Source organism: Callorhinchus milii, unplaced genomic scaffold (assembly GCF_018977255.1).
Source record: "Callorhinchus milii isolate IMCB2004 unplaced genomic scaffold, IMCB_Cmil_1.0 Scaffold3, whole genome shotgun sequence".
NCBI classification, from domain to species: domain Eukaryota; kingdom Metazoa; phylum Chordata; class Chondrichthyes; order Chimaeriformes; family Callorhinchidae; genus Callorhinchus; species Callorhinchus milii.
Window position 1 is genome coordinate 9,332,783 of NW_024704744.1, and position 20,986 is coordinate 9,353,768.

Here is a 20,986-nt window from a genome sequence, read left to right on the forward strand (position 1 = left end):
GGCTGCGTATGTCAGAAAAGACAGGTGTCATTCAACACTGCAATCTTCTAGGATTCTCTGACAAAACCCATATGCAGGTAACTTTCCTGGGTGTATGCAATAATAATAATAATTAGGACAAAATTAGGCCAGGACACAAGGATAATTGATCTCCCTTCTCTTTTCGAATAGTGCTGTGGGATCTTTAACTTCCACCTGGACAAGCAGTTGGAACCTTGGTTTAACATTTCATCTGAAGTGCGGCAGCTCCTTTAATGCAGCAGATGCCCAATTCACACTGCATTGGAATCATTGTCAGTCTCAAATGTATGGGTTCCAAATCCTGATGTGGGCTTGAACCTACAACCTCCTGACTCAGAAGTGAGAGTGCTACTAACTGAGCCAGGCTGAAACACTTATGAAACTGTACCATGTCATGGAGAATAAGGAGCGGAGGAAGGGGTGAGGAGAAAATTATCGAATAAGAAATATCAGATGAAACTATTTTTACATGTTGTGGGTGACAGAATTATTCTATTAGTCATCTGTTGCTAAAAGCTCCATTCCTGTAGGATAATTACTTTTGATTTCACAAAAAAACACCCAATCAGTAAAACCTTTATCACTCCCTCTGCTGTTCCCATTAATGTTCCAAATTAAATAAAGTTACTAAAAGTGAGAATCAGATTACACAGTGGGTTATCCATCACTTACAATGTCAGCCTTCACATGTTGGAATTTGAATTCACTGCCTAAGCCTATAGTGAAAATTGACTGCTGTGTTTGCCTACAAATACAGAGTCACTACAATTTACCAGCAAATTTGCTATAGTGCTGTGTGCAAGTTGTATGACACCTTAGCCTACAAAATATGCAGTCCTGTGAAGTACTTTGAATTGTCTCAATGACATAATAAGGATTTAGTTCAAATTTAGGGATTATTATTAACCATGACTCATACTTTGTATCTCATGGTGATTCTCATAGCTTCAAACTCAGGAAGACAAAATTGAATAGGAAGTGCAGAAGTTATTTTTAGTGAAAGAATGTCAGGCATGTGATACAGGGCAACTACACTATAACGCCCCCATATTTGCATAGTTTTGCTTCCAGTGCTTGTGTCCTGTGGACCAATGCTAACTGGAAGTGCATCCAACGAACAGCAGTGACTAGCTAGCTTCCCATGTTAAAAAATGGCTTAGTTTTGTGTTGCTGCTGATGTCACACTGTATGTTTCGTGCATGCTGTTATGAGTAGGAAGCGTAACTAATGTCACTTCTTTCGTATTACTTCTGCGCCCTGTGCACGGGCCACTTTTCATGTTTCTCTTACAGCGGTTTCTAAGATATTGTATCCAAACAACCATGTGGGTGTTGCCATTTGGAAACACAAACTATGAGCAAAAGTGGGTGTTTTTGTTGTTGGTAAGCCAGGTGTCTGACACAGGCAGAAACTGAATCATCATGCTTAAGAGTATCCAAATCAGACATGTTCCATATGTACATGCTACCGACACATGGAGATCCCCCAGTGTTTGAAATGGATTGTGCACAAATTCCCTGGAAGGACTTACCTAATTCTGGGAAGTATTTGGTGTAGATTGGCAAGAGCCAAAACATGTTGACCTGAAAGTGGACTGCTGGTGTTTACTCAGTTAAAAACGCATAGCTTGCAGTTGCAAATACTATTTGACTAGCTTCACACTGCTTAATTGCTTTAACCATAATGGCTTTGGTTCCAATCCCTGCTCCCATTAACTATTCTGCTCCACCAAAATATGACAACAGACCAGGCCAGCTGGTTTGTCATTGACTTTGTAATGGAGTATTGCAGACCCACTTGACTCAGGAACCAAACTACTGAGGCCACCACAGATGATTGACTCAATTTCGATATTCCATGAAAAAGAAGAGGCATTAATTCCAATGGTATTTGTGAGAGATGTGCATCAATTTTTCACATATATAATATATATATTCAAATTAAATGTATAAAGTTGGTACAATATTAATGATAGGCCATAAGTTATTTTTATGTTTACTGACAGCATTGTGTTGCTTTCTCTTAGCTGTGCTGCTTGTCTCAGCGGCATTATTAATATATTAGGTTTTATACTGCAACGTGGCTCTGTCGTCCCTGGGGCATGATTGGCGTGTGATTATGTTTGGGCCAGAATGGATTCTTGCGATGATGCATGTCTGGGGTTAGATTTCTGACGTGATAAGGCAGAATAAAGATGCAGGCTTTTCTGCTTAGAATGACATGCGATGTTTCAGTTCAGAGGTAAGGCAGAACATCCATTTGAGAGCAGACAGCCTAAGCTGGTCAGCACAACAGAAATGGCATTATTCTGAGTTGCGATATCCAAGTTAGATAACAAGGACATAAGGTAAAATTCAGGAAGCTGGAACCCAGCTCAAAACTGCTCATGATTGTTCACTAATTGGTAATCTTCTCTCAAAGGTACAGAAGATGGATGGTGTGGCTAATTGAAATGTGAAATATGTGCAGCCTTGAATCGTCTTCCAAGAAAGCCTGATATTGAACTGTATGCTTTCAGTATTTCACCCAGAAAATATACAATCAATTCACTTTACAGTATATGCTGTGAAATGCTTTGAAACATCTCAACAATGTGATAAGGCGCGATATCAAATGCAAGGTTTATTATTATAATAATAACTTCGAGAACAAAAAAATTGAAACTGGAAATCCTCAGATTTTAATTATTTCCCTTTCCTTAGCACCAATATTCCTCACCCCGATCGGCATAAACATTGTTACAAAGTATGAATAGAAATACACATGCTTGTAACCTAATAACCATAATGCTTGTATTTCACCTTGGGAGGATGTCTCAAAGTCAGGATTACCTGCAAAATGTAGTGTTGTATTTGAAAGGTGAACATAGCAGCCAATTTGCACACAGCAATGTCCCACAAACACCTTGAAATGATTAATCAGTTTTATTTGGGGGATTATTAATAATAATAATAAACCTTGCATTTGATATAGCGCTTTATCAAGTCTTGGAGACGTCTCAAAGCGCTTTACAGAATATACTGTAAAGTGAATTGACTGTAAATTTTGTGGGTGAAGCACGGCAGCCAATTGTACACAGCAGTGTCCCAAAAACAGTCATGGATTGAAGTGACCAATTTATTAATATATATTTTTTAAAAGAATTATTACCCCGGGAAAGCAATCTGCCAATTGACTAACAACTGGGTTACTACTTACTGCTAGGTAAACAGAGGGGTGAGGAGTAAGGAAACTTGCCCAACATTTCGCCCTGTCCTGGAATCGAACCCAGGTATCTCGCTTGCGAGGCAAGTGCTCTAATTTAATTTGGCCAGGACAGTGGGAGAAACTCTGTTCTCTTTTTGAAGAGCACCATAGGATTTTTAATATCTATCTAAACAGGCAGATCTTGGTTGAACACTTCTTACAAAGGGTGGCACTTCCTATAATGCAGCACACCCTCAGATCTGTATTGGAACATCAGCCTAAACTGTGAATTCAAAGTCCCAAAATGGGACTTGAACCTTCAACCTCGTGACTCTGAGGAGAGAGTTCTACCAACTGAGCTAAGACTGGTACCTATTGTATTACACAGATATACATGAAAATCTCACAATTTCTTTACAATTGGAATATATTACTTAATAAAACTCATTCAATTCCATGCCTTCATTCAGGAGATCTTGGCATGCGATGGTCCAACATTGTCTTGTTTATTAATAATAATGATTATTGCGTTAACTAAGCCAACATTTTTAATCATTTTGTTGGTGTGTAAATTTTATTATAGCTTAAATAAATTGATTAAAACATTGTTTTGCACATAACAGGACATAAGAAATGACTGACACCAATTGCTGGCTCAAAATTAATTATTTTAATTTGTATGGTGTGCTGCCAAGTCAGCTTTTCAAATTAATTTACTTTCAAACCAACAGGCTCACTGTTTGTTTGCTTCACCTGTAAAGTATTTGTAGAATCACAGGATTTTATAGCAGAGAACAAGGCATTTCAGTCAATTGAGATCACGCAGGTTCTCTGAAAGAGCTGCCCATTCAGTCTCACTTTCCTACCATTTCCTCAATCTGCTTAATACAGAATTTCTCTTTCATATACTTGTCTTGCCCACAAAATATAGAGTCAATTCACTTTACAGTTTATTCTGTGAAACACTTTGAGACATTTTCCCAAAGGTGTTGTGCTAAATGTAAGGATTATTTATTCTAATTGTTACTCTTTAGTTGCACCACATTATTTACCGCTAATTTAAAGACATCAGTAAACATGGTTGTGAAGAATGATACATACCCCTACAGCCTTACAGAACCTTGCTGTACTCCAGTCACAATATCAAACTGTTTTTTAGAAAGTGTCTGGGCCTCAACTACCTTTCCTGGCAACTTGTTCCAGTTGTTAATAACCTTGTTGTCTACCCTGAAATGACCCTTTACAACCTGTGATGGGTTGCAGTACTTCAGGGCACTGCTGATGTCAGCCCAGCCAGCCTGACTTATTGGCAGGTCTTGGAGGGACAGACCAGACACTGGGGGCAGGGATTCTTCCCACTCAGCGCCCGTCAATGCTGCAAGCCAAAGCCTTAACAGATACAGTGGTCCTAGCTGGACAAGCAGCAGCAAAGTTTGCCAGACAGTCTTTTCAAGAACAAGCTATGCTTGCGGTTTTAGCTGGTTAGACTCTGGCAGTATCCCAAAGGGTCCTCAAGCCTTGGGTCTTGCCAAGCCTCAACTAATGCTTTCCGGAATTAAGTAAGCAACATATGTCCTCCAGGGAGAGAGTTCAATACAATACAAAATTAGATTTGTTCACATTCCATTCCAAGACACATGAGTTTCCACGTGCGGTTGGGATGCATAGAACTCTCTCATAGTCTTGGTGTTGTTTTTCATATATATCAGACACGCGGCTGACCATAAAAAAAGCAACCTGTGACCACTTCTTCTGATGTCTAGGCATATCTGAAAATTTTGTTCTGAACTTATTTTCTCACTCCCATTTAAAATGTTATATACCTCTCTATGATCCTCTTTGAGACACCTCCATTTAAGACTGAAGAGTCCTATCTTGTCTAATCATTGCTCAAAACTCCTCTAACACTGCAAACCATTGTTGTTGCTGTCCTCCACACTGCCTCAAAGGCCTGGACAGCCCCCTCATTTATGCAACACTCTATTTGGGACCTAACCAGAGCACAGTTCAGCTTTAATATGACAGCAAGGACCTTAACCTCAACTGATTCGGCAACACAGGCAAGCAACCTTTTTGTTTTGTTCATTGCCGCTTCCCATTGTTTTGACATACTGAGCGATGAACCAACAGCTAACAGCCTTAGATTTTTCAGCTTCTCCCTTGGCAATTTCTATCCCATCCACGGAGTACTTGTGTTTTCAATCTTACCTCCTGTACCTTGCAGTTATCTATATTAAACTTCATTTTCCGATCATCATCAGTCCATGTGGATACTCTGCCTTTTGATAAGAGATAAACCAACAATTGACGTGAAAGGCATTATATAAATGTACATTTTGTATCTGTTTTTGTTTCTCACATGTCCAGGTCACTCTTCCCGATAACTCATTCCAGCTGTTGTCCAAATGTAAAGAAATATCTTCTGGTACCTGTCAAATTGTCCTTCACTATCCTAAATAGAGTAAGAGAATGTGCCATGAGTTTTCGTTAAAACACATTGGGAATTCACATACATTGTTCACTAAAAAAACAATCTTTTCTGCTGAATCGTCGTAAAAGGAAGCCGTTATTTTTAGCCATTTTCTTGTTATAAGTTGTCATATGTTAACCAATTGTTGACTTATCTCTGATCGAATGGCCTCAGTAGCCCCTTTTGCGTGTCAGCCTGGCTCACCTCTAAATCAGAAGGATGTGGGTTCAAGCCTCACATCGGGACATGGAACCCATATAATCTCAGCTAATACTCCAATGCAGTGCTGGGAGTATACTGCAATGTCGGAGGTGCCTTCTTTCGGGATGGGACATTAAGCCAAGGTCACGTCTGTGGGTTCTGTCTGACACCAGAAGAAAATGGCTTCCCTCTTTTGAGTAGTGTCATGGAATCATTAATGTCAATTTGAACAGACAGAATGGATCTCATTTAATGTCTCAAAGTACTGAAAATACTCAGACTTTAAAAGCAGTAAGTCACTTAAAAGTAGCAGGAGTATTTTGTCCAATAGCGACTCTCGTTCTCTCTCTCTCATCTCTGATGTTGACCTGAACTTCAGACCTCTGTTTTGATATCTTCCCCTTGACTTATTCAGGAACCATTTTTAAGATCTGCCAACACCAGAGAGAAAGCCTTGAAATTTAGAAAGTCATTGTTCTGAGTTTTGGGAGAACTTCAAAGGACTCATTTAATTCGAGGTGTGAAAGAATTTGGACATTGACTTTGGCCTTTGACAATGGGACATTTGAAGACTTTAGCAGATTAACAGTAAGGAATTTGGAAAACAATAAATCTCTGGATTTACCTGAATCCCCACTGTTGACCTCTGGATATTTCTCCACACACATTCTTTGATTTTAAAATGTTGTAATGTAAATGTCCCCAAATGAACATGTCAGACACATAACTTCTAGCTCTAAAGGAGAAAGTGAAAAGTTTGAAGGAACAAAGCTTGATGTGAGTGTCATGTTATCATGACAACAGTTATATTCCTTATATAAGTGAGAGGACCTGGGTTTGATTCCCAGCAGAGCGAAACGTTGGGCAAGTTTCCTTACTCCACACGCCTCTGTTTGCCTTGAATTAAGTAGGAACCTGGTAGTTAGTCGATTGGTGAATCGCTTTTCTGGGGATAATAATTCCTTCAAAAAAAAATCGGTCACTTCAATCCACGACTGTTTGTGGTACACCTCTGTGTGCAATTGGCTGCTGCTTTTCACCCACAAACTACACAGCCAATTCACTTTACAGTATATTCTGTGAATCGCTTTGAGACGTCTCGACGACATGATAAAACGCTTTGTCAAATGCAAGGATTATTATTATTATAATCATTGCATTTGATATAGCACTTTATCACATCCTCAAACTGTCTTAAACTACTTCGCATGATTTTACTGTGTAGTGACTATATTTGTAGGCAAACGGATTTGTGCATGGCAATGTCCAACAAACAGCCATAAAGTGAAGTTATATTGGATAAAGATGTAGAATTATCATATTGTGGGAAAGGTAATGAATGGTCTTCGGATTGTGGGAAAGGATAAGCATGCAACATTCATTCAATCATTGCAATTTGAATCTTTCACTTTTGATATTACTTGAAGTTTCCTTGTTTTGTCATGGAATCTGCAAGAACTTTCTCTCAACCACAACAACAATTTGCATTTATATCACACCCCTCACACAGAGTAGCGTCCCAGAGTGCTTGACAGTCCTCTGGCTAACAAAGTTCCTCTCAACTTCCTCTGGCTTACGAACACATCAGCAAATGATCGCCAGTTACCGCTTATGAACTATACTTCATGTAAATTGTTCTTGCACTGCCTTGAAGAAATTAAAAATTAAAGGAAAACAGATCTGTGAAAAGATGAATGGCCAGAAGTAACTATTTTCTCCCCTCCCTTGTTGGACTTTTGCTTTCACAGTAGAAATGTTAATTATTCTTGCCAGGCTGCAATGAGAAAGTTACTCACCACAGACAACTTAATGAGTTTTTAATTCTTCATACAAATGAGCTCCATGGTTGAAGTGTTTCTTAATTATATATATGTTTAAACCTTAAAAGCTATTGTCGGCCAGCCGAAACACGTCTTGGGGTTGTTAATGGGATTTTGCAGTTGAGTCAGTGAAGTTTGCTCTGAACAAAAATTATAATAATCATCATTAAAACTCCCTTCTCAATATAATAATAATAATCCTGACATTTGATATAGCGCTTTTCATGTTTTCTAGACGTCTCAAAGCGCTTCACAGAATAGACTGTAAAGTGAATTGACTGTATATTTGTGGGCGAAATGTGGCAGCCAATTGTGCACAGCAGTGTCCCAATTTATTATTGTTTTTTTTGAGGGATTATCATCAGGCGTGTGGAGTAAGGAAACTTGCCCAAGGTTTTGCCCTGCCGGGAATAAAACTCAGGTCTCTCACTTGCAAAGCAACTGCTCTAACCACTGAGCTACAGGACTCCGAGAAAATACACAGCAACTTAGCTCCATTTAAATCGGGTGCGCCCAATCGCAAATATATACACAGACCTTCACTCACCACACATCTGCTAGGACACCACCTCCGCATATCAAACCGATATAAACCCACTGATGGTCACTCAAGACTGGACTGCCCATATTGAGAACCAGCATGGTGGATTTATGCTTTAGTGCCATCAGTAATTGTTTAACCAAGCTCTTGCTGTCAGCCTTAAGAAGTTTGATTTGTCAATGATGTTTCATTTTTAACTAATTTGCCTACAAATACAGTCGCTACACTTTACAGTACCATTTTGTGAACCACCTTGAGACTTCAACACAGTTATGAGGAATTCCATCCCCCAATCCCTCCGCCTCGTCCCCTCCTTAGCCTCCTTCAAGTCCCACCTCAAGACCCTCCTCTTCAACTATGCCATCGGCCATCCCCCTTCCCCTCCCCTCCCTTCTCGCCCCCTGACCCCAGCTCGGGTTTGAAATGCTGTCCAGCGCCTTTGGACGTCCTCCTGACGTGAAAGGTGCTATGCAAATATAATCTTGTTGTTGTTGTTGTTATATCAATTACAGCAATAACAACAACAAATTGCATTTACATAGCGTCATTCATGCCAGGAGGACGTCTTAGTATTATATTAGTGTTATATTCTGAATTGGTTAGAACTTGTCCCACTTTCTTGTAGCTAAAGAATTACTAGTGTATCAAGATATACTACCTCTCTCCTCCTACCTTCTCCTCTCTTTCTCTCTCTCTGTTGTCTTATTCCAGATCTTAAAATACTATCTTTCCCCCACTCATGCAACGTTTAAATCATAATTCCTATGGTAGCCCAAGAAAAGCCACCTAAAAGCGCTAATTAAATGCGTGACAAGTATTTACAATAAAAATAACAATAATCTTTGCTTTGGACATAGCCCCTTATCATGTCATTGAGACGTCCCAAAGTGCTTCTCACTGTTGATCCTCTCAAAACCCTTCAACGCTATGAAACCTGTGACTGGATTCTGTAAGCGAACGCAGCAGCCAATTTGCACACAGGAACGGCTCACAAGTGTATACTTAACCTTATGCACTATGGCCGGTCATATGTTATGAGTCCCATCTGTGCCCTGTCACAGAAGTTCAGTTTGTCATTTGTCTTAGCTCCTCAAATTCTGAATTTAATATTGAGGTTCTCTGTGGGTTAGCAACAGTGTGGTTTCAGGTCAAATTGACCTGCGAAATGAACTCCCTGGCTTCCAAATTACTTAAGGCCGCAGGATACGACTGACATAGATTTGCTTTGCAATGGAGTGATTCAGACAGAGTTATATTCCCAGAACACACACTGCTCTTTGTGCAAGATGATGCCAATGTCTGCTGGGTTTATTTTAAAGGTATGAAAGAGCACTGAGTATGGCTGGCTCTGCCACAAACATAAAGGACTTTAAGTGCATTGCTTTGAACACCCCACTTCCCCGCCCAGGAAATTTAAGTTTAAAAGTTGTCTTTTTATCAATTGTAGTTTCACAACTGCTGATGGGAAATAGAAGGCACGAAACTTTGTTAAGTCACGTGCCTAGCTCCTGAAACTGAATAGCGTCGCCCCATAATGTCACTGGCTGTTTTTTTGCACATGTAATTTTAAAGGTGGACAGAAGCAGGGGGAATGAGCAGACTTGCTGCATTGAACAACAACAAATTACATTTGTATAGCGCCTTTCACGTCGGGAGGCTGCCCCAAAGCACTGCACAGTCAAGGATGTGCACACGAGCTGGGGGTTGGGATCAGGATCTGGGGCAGGGAGGATAGGGGTTGGAAGGTGAATGAAGCACCTTCACAATGAACGGAGTCCACAGTGCAACTGTGTTGTAGTATTGTAAGAGGCTGCATCGTCTTGTGTAAATGTTATGGTTCCAATTTCAATAGTAACTAGTGGCAAATTGCTCTTTCTAATAATCCTGAGCATTAACACCTTCCGATCTCTCCACACCTGTTCCGTTGTCAGTCAATCATATCTTCTGGTCCCAGTTAGTATACACCTACCATCTGGAATAATTTTTCATCATTTATCCTCTCAAAACCCATCAATGCTTTGAAAGCCTCTTATCAGATCCTTAACCTTCCCTATTCTGGTGAAAACTGCAGCGTTATTTTAGTCTCTTCTATACCTTTAAACCCTCTGCGCTGGCATCACCTGTGTGAATTTACACCCTCTACACAGTGAATATATTTTCTATAATCAAATTACAGCAATGAAAATAATTTAATTTATACAAAATAATGGTATCAGCAGTCAAACTACTTTGTACAATTGTGTAATTTACAATAATCCTTATTATAATGGGATGGCCACAATTACACACAGCCCTCTAACTGCTGACAATCATTATCTTGTATAAATTAATAAAATTTCCTTTCCTTGCTGCAATTTGATGCAGAAATTATAGTAAACCAACGGTGTGCAGTAAACCTCAGATGAAATGTTCAACTGGATCCTTGTCTGCCTATTCAGGTGGACGTCAAAGATTGCAAGGCATTATGCAAAAAAAGGGATGCAATTTGTTGTTGTTTCTCCTGATGTCCTGGTCAACAATACCCCTGCTGGTTATTCACTTCCCTTTTAATGTAATAAAAATCATACAAAAAAGCATGAAAAGCAGATAGACATTTTCCATCACGAAAGAAGCAATCAAGATGAAACAAGAATGTGATATCGATCAAAGAGAAATCGAAAGTAACTTAATTGACCCAACAAAAAAGGCACATGAAATGAAAATTGTCCTTGAAAACAAAATGATATCCCATAGAAAAGATGAATGGGAGAAGAAAGTCATGCATGGTCAATTTCCAAGATGCCTAGATATAATAATAATATAATAATAATCCTTGCATTTGATATAGCGCTTTTCACGTCTTCTCAACGTCTCAATTTGTGCATTGATATTGATATAGTTCATATCAATTTGTACACCAGGTATCTTGTCAAGTCATTTCTGAATTGTCTTATTAAGAGTCACAGTTGCACCAATGATTATAGGAACTATGTTTGTATTGTACTGCCACATGTGTCCATATTCAATTTCTAAGTCAACATATGTCTTAATCTTCTCTAGTTCTTTATTTCATATGTTGCAGTCACTTGGAATGGCCACATCAATAATACTGCTTATTAATGATACTGCATGTTATTGCATATAAATATGAACTAAAGCTGTAGCTGGTTGACTAATGAGAATCTGAGAACTGAAACAGAAGCTCTCATAGTATCAGCATCAGATCAAGCTACTGTTTTATGAAATGTTGAATATGCCATCAAAGCACTAGAAACAGTAGACCACGTATTGTCGTCAGGTCCAGCCCTAACGCCAATGGAGTACCTGAATTGACATAGCAATGTAGCTATATTTATCCACTGGACAATCTCTAAACACTCATATTGATGTGAAGACTAACTGGTATGAACATCCACCAGGAAGGTGACATCAAGAAGTAACATCACAATAATCTAGGACTTTCGTAAGTACATATAGATAGAACAGCAATCTGTAACAAACCAGATATCATCATAAAAAAACAACTGGATTGTACATGCAGTATTATTGATGTGACCGTTCCAAGTGACTGCAACGTATGAAATAAGGAACTAGAGAAGATTAAGACATATGTTGACTTAGAAATTGAATGGATGCATGTGGCAGTACAAGACAAACATAGTTCCTATAAGCATTGGTGCAACTGTGACTCTTAATAAGACAATTCAGAAATGGCTTGACAAGATACCTCATGCACAAATTGTCCACTCTGCAGAAAGTAGTTATTTTGGGAAGTTGAAACATACTAAGAATAGTAACATATGCAACGTGGCAACGTTATTGGTCTGGCTGACCCATCACTGACATCTGGGTGACATCACCCATCACATACCGCTTAGAAACTACCTCTACAGAGTAATCTAAACTGCAATAACATAATAGTAACAATTATAATACTTGAATTTGATATAACATCCTATTGTGTTACCAAACCACTTCTCAGGAGTTACTAAAAAGTGTAATGACTGTATTTGGTGGGTGAACACGAAAGCCAATTTGCACGCTACAATGACCCACAAACATTCATTAAGTAAATTGCTGATGTTTATCTGGAAGATTGTTTTCAGAACACCATGAGCAGCTCTCTTCTATTTTCAAATCGTATAATGGGATCTTTAGGATCCAGCTGAACAGGCAGATGGGTCCCCAAACTAATGTCTCATCTGGAGGTCGGCACCCTCAACATTGCAGCTCTGTATTGGAGTGTCAGCCTAGATTGTGAGCTCAAAAGTCCTGACTTAGACTCTGAACGCACAACTTTCTGACTCAGAGGGTCGAGTGCTATACCTAGATATTACCTCTTGTAGGCCTGCACCCCAAATAACTCAAATAACTGTTATACCTGGAGTGCTGATACATTTTACAATAGTCGCGGGTACAAGACGGAGTCCTGTAGCTCAGTGGTTAGAGCACTCGCTTTGCAAGTGAGAGACCTGAGTTCAATTCCAGGCAGAGGGCGAAACCTTGGGCAAGTTTCCTTACTCCACACAGAGCCTAATAATAATCCCTCCAAAACCAAAAACAATAATATATTGGTCATTTTCAATCCATGACTGTTTGTGGGACACTGCTGTGCGCAATTGGCTGCCGCGTTCGCCCACAAATATACAATCAATTCTCTTTACAGTATATTCTGTGAAGCACTTTGGGACGTCTAGAACACGTGAAAAGCACTATATCAAATGCAAGGATTATTATTATTAAGACATATGATAGATTCACATTATATTGGTTAAAAAGTGAGGCTTTTAGCCTTGTTAAGAAGTTAAATGGATTTGTGCATTCCCTTGAGACAGAGATGGTGGAAGTAGACAGTTCATGTGGATCTATAGATCAGTTTTAATCAGGATCTTCAGGAGAAAAGATTGGAAGGAGGGAATGGGAGAGAAAAGCAAACTGGGTAATTTCACATATTCTGACAACTTTTGCTCAATTCCTAAAATTGAATCTTTGAGAATTCGACCTCATATAAAACTAACGTTAGGTCTGATTGTAAAATTAAATGTTTTATCATTTTGTTCTGCAACAGCATAAAACTGCTGAATATTTCCTCTACAGTTGGCTCATTTCCTGCCCAAAGGTTTCAGGTAACCAAAAATAAGCAAACTCTGTGTGATTTATAGCATAATGTTCATATCTGATTAAAGATAGCACAATGGTCATTTGTAGCCATTATTATAGCCTGCCTGGTATGATGATATCCTTGATTTAATAATGGCCCAGGTCTGTGCTTGTGAAAGACAAGATTGTCCTAATGTTTGATTTATTTTCCTCAAGCAAGTATCCATCATAATGGAACGATTGATTGATAAGGATTTCATCATGTTGTCCTTTACAAAAGCCTGCAAGCCAAACAGGCGGAGTATATGAGGAATGAACTATCAGGTTCGGGATCAATTATTTAACAAAGCTGCCTTGGAAACTGTGAAATGTTTGCAGTAGCAAGCTTATGTGGTGTTTACTAATTTTTTGGTTCAGCCGGGTGCCTGAAACTTATGGAAACCCATTTCCCTACTTAAGAGCATCGAACCCAAACAGAGTTCCATATGTGTTTGTCTCCGACACATGCTAATTTCCATGTATCCTACTCCTGAAGAAAATTAGGCACAGGTTGGCAAGAGCCAAGGCTTGGGGACTCCAGAGTGGGCAGTGCAGTACTGCTAGAGTCTAATCAGTTAAAAATGCAGAGCTTGCCATTAAGAGTACTGTCTGACAAATTCTTGTCCAGCTTGGAGAACCCTTCCCGTTTAGGCTTTGGTTTGCAGGATTAACAAGAGCCAAGTGTGAAAAATCCCTGTTCCTAGTGTCATGCTGCCAATGAGCCAGGGTAGCTGGTCTTTAATTAACAAGGAACTAGAGTACCTCAGACCCATCTGGCGCGTGAACCGGATTATCAAATCATCACAGACGTTGACTCAATTCTGACATTTCTTTATTTACCAGCTAGTGTTAAGAATGCAAATCACCATCACATTGGAAACCCTGTTAGATTTTACAATAGTTGCATGTTAGTCTGGCTCAGTCAGTAGCACTGTCACCTCTGAGTCAGAAGGTTGTGGATTCAAGCTCCACATTTGAACTTACAAAGTCTGGGCTGACACTGCAATACAGTATTTGGCGTGTGCTGGAATGTTGGAGGTAGCATCCTACAGCTGAGATGTTGAACTGAGGTCCTATCTGCCTGTTCAGGTGGCCTTTAAAGATCTTGTGGCATGATTTGAAAAGAGATGGGAGTTTCTCCCAGGGTCCTGGCTAACAATCCCCCAAATAAAATTGATCATTCATTTCATGGTTCTTTGTAGAACTTTGCTGTGATTAAATTGGATGCAGCGTTCCTATCCCTTTTGCTATAATCAAATGCAAGTCTTATTATTATAGATGTAAATTGCATTGCATTGCTGGTGCACTTCATCCTCCACATTCAGCTTAAACAAGAAAAAGTATTATAATAACACATGTTTCCTGAAATGGCAAGCTGTGGGCAGAGGAAATTGGAATATGAAAGAAAGAATTGATCCACACTGAATAAATTTGTCCTTTGTCTGTTGTATTCAGTCATGCTACTGTAGAGGTAGTTTAAGGTACCATTGCTAAGAAATGCCAGATCATATGAGTTTCTTTAAAAATGGCCGGCATCACTCTTATCCTTAAAAAACCCTCGCTGGACCCATTCCTGCTCTCAAACTACTGCCCCATCTCCAATCTCCCTTTCCTCTCTAAGTTCCTGGAGCAAGTCATTACTTCGCTGCTTCCTCTCCCGCCACTCCCTCCTCGAACGCTTCCAATCGTGTTTCAGTGCCGCCCACAGCACATAATCCGACCTGGTCAAAGTGAGAAATGACATTCTGTCCATCTACAACCAGGGCTCCCTCTGCCTCCTTGTCCTCTTTGATCTCTCTGCTGCCTTCGATATGGTTGACCACTCTATATTCATCCACTGCCTCGCCTCTCACCTCAACCTTCACAGCTCTGTCCTTGACTAATTCAGATCATATCTCTCACACCGCCTCCACTTCATCTCCACAAACGGTTTCTCCGCTAGCCCTCACACCATCTTGTGCGGCGTTTCTCAAGGCTCTGTCCTTGATCCCCTCCTCCTCAATAGCTATATGCTCCCTCTTGGTGACATCATCTGCAGACATGGGGTCAACTTCCACATGTATGCGGATGACACTCAACTGTACCTCTCTGCCTCCACCCTTGACTCCATGACCACTGCTGTCCTGACAGAATGTCTGTCAGACATCAAGTCTTGGATGAGAGCTAATTTTCTTCAGTTGAATGTCAACAAGACCGAGGCTCTCCTGATTGGCTCCCATCAGCTCCTCCTCACCTCAGGCACTGACAGCATCACCATCCATGGATGCACACCCCACCTCACTAAGCCAGTCCGAAACCCTCATACACACATTCATAACATCAAGGCCTTCTATGCAAATTCCTTGCTTGTCGGCCTCCCCAACTCTTCCCCCCACAGAACATCCAGAATTCTGCTGTCTTCTCCCGCACCAGGCTCCATGGCCCTATCACCATCATCCTTGCCTGACTCGATTGGCTTCCCATTATACAGAGGATACAGTTCAAGATCCTGGTCCTCACCTTCAAAGCCCATCATTGGCCTTGCTCTCCCCTACCTCTTAACCATCCTGCCTGCTCCCTCCATTCATTGGGCTCCGGCACTGGCCTTATGTCACTCTGCCCCACCATCTGGAACTACATCCCCACAGTCCCTCTGCCTCGCCCCCTCCCTTGCCTCCTTCAAGACCCATCTCAAGACCCTCCTCTTCGACCGTGCTTTCGATCACTCTGCTTCCCCCCCTGCCCTCCACCTCCCCAATCCCGTACCCAGCTCGGGTCTGAAACACTGACTATCCAGCACCGAGGGACGTCCTCCCGAGGTGAAAGGCGCTATACAAATGTAATTTTGTTGTTGTTTCTCAGTTCAGCAATTTTTTGTGCATCACAGATGAGTGGAGCCCGAGTATATTACATAAAATGGACAGCACACATTAGATATAATATTACCTTATCAGATTGTAACATCTCAGAAAGTGCGTCACAGGTTTTCTGTCAAGTGTAGTGACTGTGTATTTGTCGGCATACACAGCAGCCAATTGGCACACAACAATGTCCCACAAACAACCATGAAGCGAATGACTAATTTTTTTAATCTGGAGAATTGTTGGCCAAGAGAATTGATTCCCCGTTAAATCTCTTTTTAACATCCACCTGAACAGGGAGACAGGACCTCGGTTTAACAATTTGCCTTTAAAAGTGAAATTCAATCTCTCAGTCAAAGTCCTGTATATATTTACCTAATGTTTTACCTGGATCAGTTATCCAAAAACTAATACCTAAATGTTTTTAAATTGTCACATTTAAGATTGTTATATTATTTTTTGTTTCAGCAATGTATTTTATTTCCTTGTGTCTTTGTAACTAAATTAATATTCTTTATTAACTTTAGATTGGCCTCCCAACTTGGTCACAATACTGTTGGTCCTGTTCATTTTATTTCTCTTCTCTCAGGTGTTCCCTTCCGTCTACATCAATCTGAAGTAATCTTTTCTTTGCACATATTGTTGGTGTATGTTTGTGATCATGATACGAAGGGAGGGAAGGATAATCCCTCCAAAACCAAAAACAATAATAAATTGGTCATTTTCAATTTACGACTGTTTGTGGGACATTGCTGTGTGCAATTGGCTGCCGCGTTCGCCCACAAATATACAGTCAATTCATTTTACAGTGTGTTCTGTGAAGCGCTTTGGGACATCCTTCCGACGTGAAACGCGCTATATCAAATGCAAGGATTATTATTATTATTATTGTTGTCGGTGATGTAGATTGAAACATTTCCCCTTCTTTTTGACACTCATTCACAGATTCAATCCCACTTGTGTTAGGTTCAGGGTAAAGCTCCCATAGTAATTTATAGCGCAGAAGAAAGCTGTTTTCCCATTCCTGATGTGAAAGGCGCTGTACAAATGTAATCTTGTTGTTGTTATGTCTGTGCCGGCTCATTGAAACATCAATCTGTTTTCCTGCCTTTTAACTGCAAAAAACCCTAATTTTTAGATAACTATCTAGTTTCTTCTTGAAAGCTAATATGAATCCTGCACCAGCATTCCACATCCTAAACAACCCTATGTAAAAAAACATTCCTCCAAATCTTTCCCCTAACCTTATTATGTTTCCCACAAGTCACCAACCTACTGACTCACCGACCAGTGGAAAGAATTTCTCCTGACTGTCTATCAAAATCCAAAAATCAAAATCCAAGACCTCTTTTGGGTCTCCCTTCAACCTTCCATTGCAAATCGGCCCAGTTCATCGGTCCCTTTATGCTATCACAGCAGATTGTCCTCGGCCCCGAACTCAGAACAACAACAAAATAATAAATGATTCCAATAGTGACAGAACACATTAATTTCAATGGTCTCTGAGAGCGGACACAATTGTCTGCCACGTTTCGCCCACAAAATACAGTCAATCCATTTTGCAATACATTCTGTGAAGTGCTTTGAGATGCCTCAACGACATGATAAGGTATTATATCAAATGCAAGGATAATTATTATTATAACGTAAAGTATTTTTGGTATGTTTTCGTAGCTGAAGGAGGTTGCGGTGGAACTCTGCAAGGGACCAGCGGAGCGATTTCCAGCCCCCACTTTCCGTCAGAGTATGACAACAATGCTGACTGCACGTGGACTATCCTGGCCGAGCCTGGCGACACCATCGCGCTTATCTTCACCGATTTTCAGCTTGAAGACGGATATGATATGTTGGAGATCAGCGGAACTGAAGCACCAACAATATGGCAAGTAAAATATCCCTTTCCCTTTGTGCTCATACAAGAATGTCAGTACTATCGATTGAACATTTTCCGCTCTTTTGTCAATCATTCACAGATTTAAGGTTTTGAAAATGTAGGAGTTAATCTTCAGAAATTAGACTGTTTTGAAATGGGTTAAGTTGAACGAATTGCAGCCTCTTTGAGACAGAGAGAATGGCTCTGCTTAAGTTTAGTTAAAATGCTGCAAATTAGATTTGAACACATGGTGAAGGAGTGCAGCTGATGCTTGGTTGTTTTTCGGCAGTGTTTGTGCATAGATAGAGAGCAATGTCCTTGATTATTGATAGCGACTAACTCAAACTGGAATGGACAAACCAGACAGCTTGATTCAATGTATATTATCCTTGTTTACCTTAAGATGATATTAGGGGAATAATTTGATACTGGAGGTTTGCTGTGATCCTGGAGTTTAGTTGTGCCACGTATGTTCGGACACACATTAGATTTTGGATGAATGGATAGAAATACATTACTGATGTTGCTCTGGTGATGTGAAATGACTGAGGACACTATTGGTGGACTGTGTGATGCCTCAGTCATTGATTCACCATTTCCAACCTGTTTGATTTTAACGTTGGGCTTTACATTTGGAGTTTACTGTGTTGCCAAAGTCTTTTTTTACCTTTAACTTATGTGACCTTGCACACGGACAACAGAACTTCCTCCAAGCGGACCTTTTCTGGTGTGTGGACCATTTTTTGTCAACTTCCATATTGTTAACTCCTAATATTGGATGTCTGAAATAAAATGCATGTTAAAAGCAGTGTAATAATATATTTTGATAAAGCGTTGGGCAAAGTTGATGTAGAAGTCAATTACAAGGCAGAGGTTGGAGGTGTGTGGAGGTCCATACAATTGCAACCTGCTTTATTACATGCAGTATGATCTAGAGTGGCTTCCAAATCATGGTGTCACTGGTTGCATGACTGGATGATCAGCTCTCTAGGTGTGTATTGCACTTCAAATTGTGTTGGCCCACTGACTCGGTTTGAAGCGCGACAAGGGGCTTTCAAGTGCAATTGTATGCACAAATAGAAGTAAAAATGAACTAAAAGCCTAAATATTGCAATTCATGCGTCTTTAATGACAATCAATGAAGTTCAAAGAGCAAATTTTAAGGTACAAAGAAAGCCGCATTAACCGGACACCAGTTAACGCCGGAAACCAGGTCATTTGATGTGTCCGACTGAAACGGCTTCCATTGTACATTGGAATAGCATGTTTAGGTTTTGTTACATTCTTATCCAGTGCCTTGGGACATCCTCCCAATGTGAAAGGCACTATCCAAATGTTATCTTGAATTGTAATTTTGTATTCTGGGAGTCTTCGGTTGACACTTAACCTTTTGATCGCTTATCGTTTATGTCTGATTGTGAACAGCGTCTGACTGATCTTCGTGGCACACACATAACATTGCTCTTTGGGTAGCTAGAGACCTGGATCGCCGATGCTAGATTTAGTTTATCCTTATACTTCTGTGATTCAGTAATGTACTATGACTTTGAAAGTGAAAACTTAGAAAACTAACTGGGTCATATTTTTGTGTGACCCTCAGTAAGTGTGTATGGTTATTCTGTACTTTCTTCCCTATGGCTATTCTAGCTCATACTGGAGTTTTTTTTAATCAGTAAGGAAGGTTTGTCTGAACTGCTGATGCTGGAGTTCTATTCCACCATAAATCCCTCCATGATCTTGCCCCACAGTCCCTCTATGAGCTTTTTAAATTCTACCAATCCAGCTGTTCCCTCCACTTGGCAAGGCACTGCCCTGCTTCACGTCCCATGCCTTGCCCATTCTAGCATAGGTCCTCGAGCTTTTAGCCCATTTGCCCCCACTTTGGAAATCCAACCTGGAGACCCTTTACTTTCCATCTACTCTCGCCTCCTTCAATGCCTATTTAAAGACCTTCCTCTGTGACCTTGCCTTCAGTTATCTTCCCCAACCTCTACCCCAGCCCCTGCCCCCACACCCTTACCCCACCCCTCTCAAATCCAAACCCCAGCTCGGGTACAAACCCTTGACTGTCCAGCCTTGGGAAATCCTCCCAACTTGGAAGGTAAATTTATTGTTGTTGGTGGTGGTGGTGTTCTATTTAGAATAGAATTCTCTGATCGTCCAGTGTTCAATGAAAGTACTAACTTCAAAACCCCTCTCCCCATCTCCCTCCCAGTTTAGGCTTCACTTTGTGTTACCAGCACTTTGGGAAGTTATCTCAAGCGATAGCAGCTATTCATGTGCAAATTGTTACTTTGTCCACACGTTCTCCAATGTGCACGATTATTCCGGAAATACTGAATCTGTGGTTTGTTCCTATAGAACCCCAGTTGTGCGCGTGTCAGCCAAACTGAACTGCAGCAACAAAAGAGTGTTTAAACCAGAGCTGATGAGACAAAATATTCAAGCATATGAGTTTATAGATTTGCTGAAGGAGAGAAAGCCACCTAGGGAGAAATTTATGATAGCGTTTTGGGATTTTTTGTAGCTTCAGGCAGAATTGAAACATTCTTTAGTTTGTTAAATGGCTGAAAGGTTTCTAATAGGCTCAAAGGTATCAAAGATATATTTTGTTGTACAGGATGAAATAGCATATATAAGAAATTCAATTTTCTATGCACGGCAGGCAAAAGCACCTGTTTATATAATCAGTTTTTATAGTGAAAATTGAGACTGCGATCTCATATAAAAATTGCATTCCTGTGAAACCTATTTCAACCAAATATTTGAAAGATCCTTTCCTGAGTACTTTAGAACAATTTATCATATTTCATATATTTCACACTATTGTGTTTGAATATTAGTGAGAATTCCCAATTTATTTCAATCTTTCCTGAGCCAAATCAAATCTTTTGAACATATGTGTGTATTTGTGTT

At 40.2% G+C, this 20,986-nt stretch overlaps 1 protein-coding gene across 1 annotated transcript in view; it reads left to right on the forward strand.

Annotated features, from left to right (window-relative positions):
* The window catches only part of LOC103179026 (CUB and sushi domain-containing protein 1), a 1,038,598-nt gene that overhangs the window by 462,575 nt on the left and 555,037 nt on the right, over positions 1-20,986 (forward strand). The window contains exon 5 of the mRNA XM_042332909.1: positions 17,872-18,079. Within this exon, the coding sequence (XP_042188843.1) occupies positions 17,872-18,079 (208 nt within the window). The remainder of the gene's footprint in view (positions 1-17,871; positions 18,080-20,986) is intronic.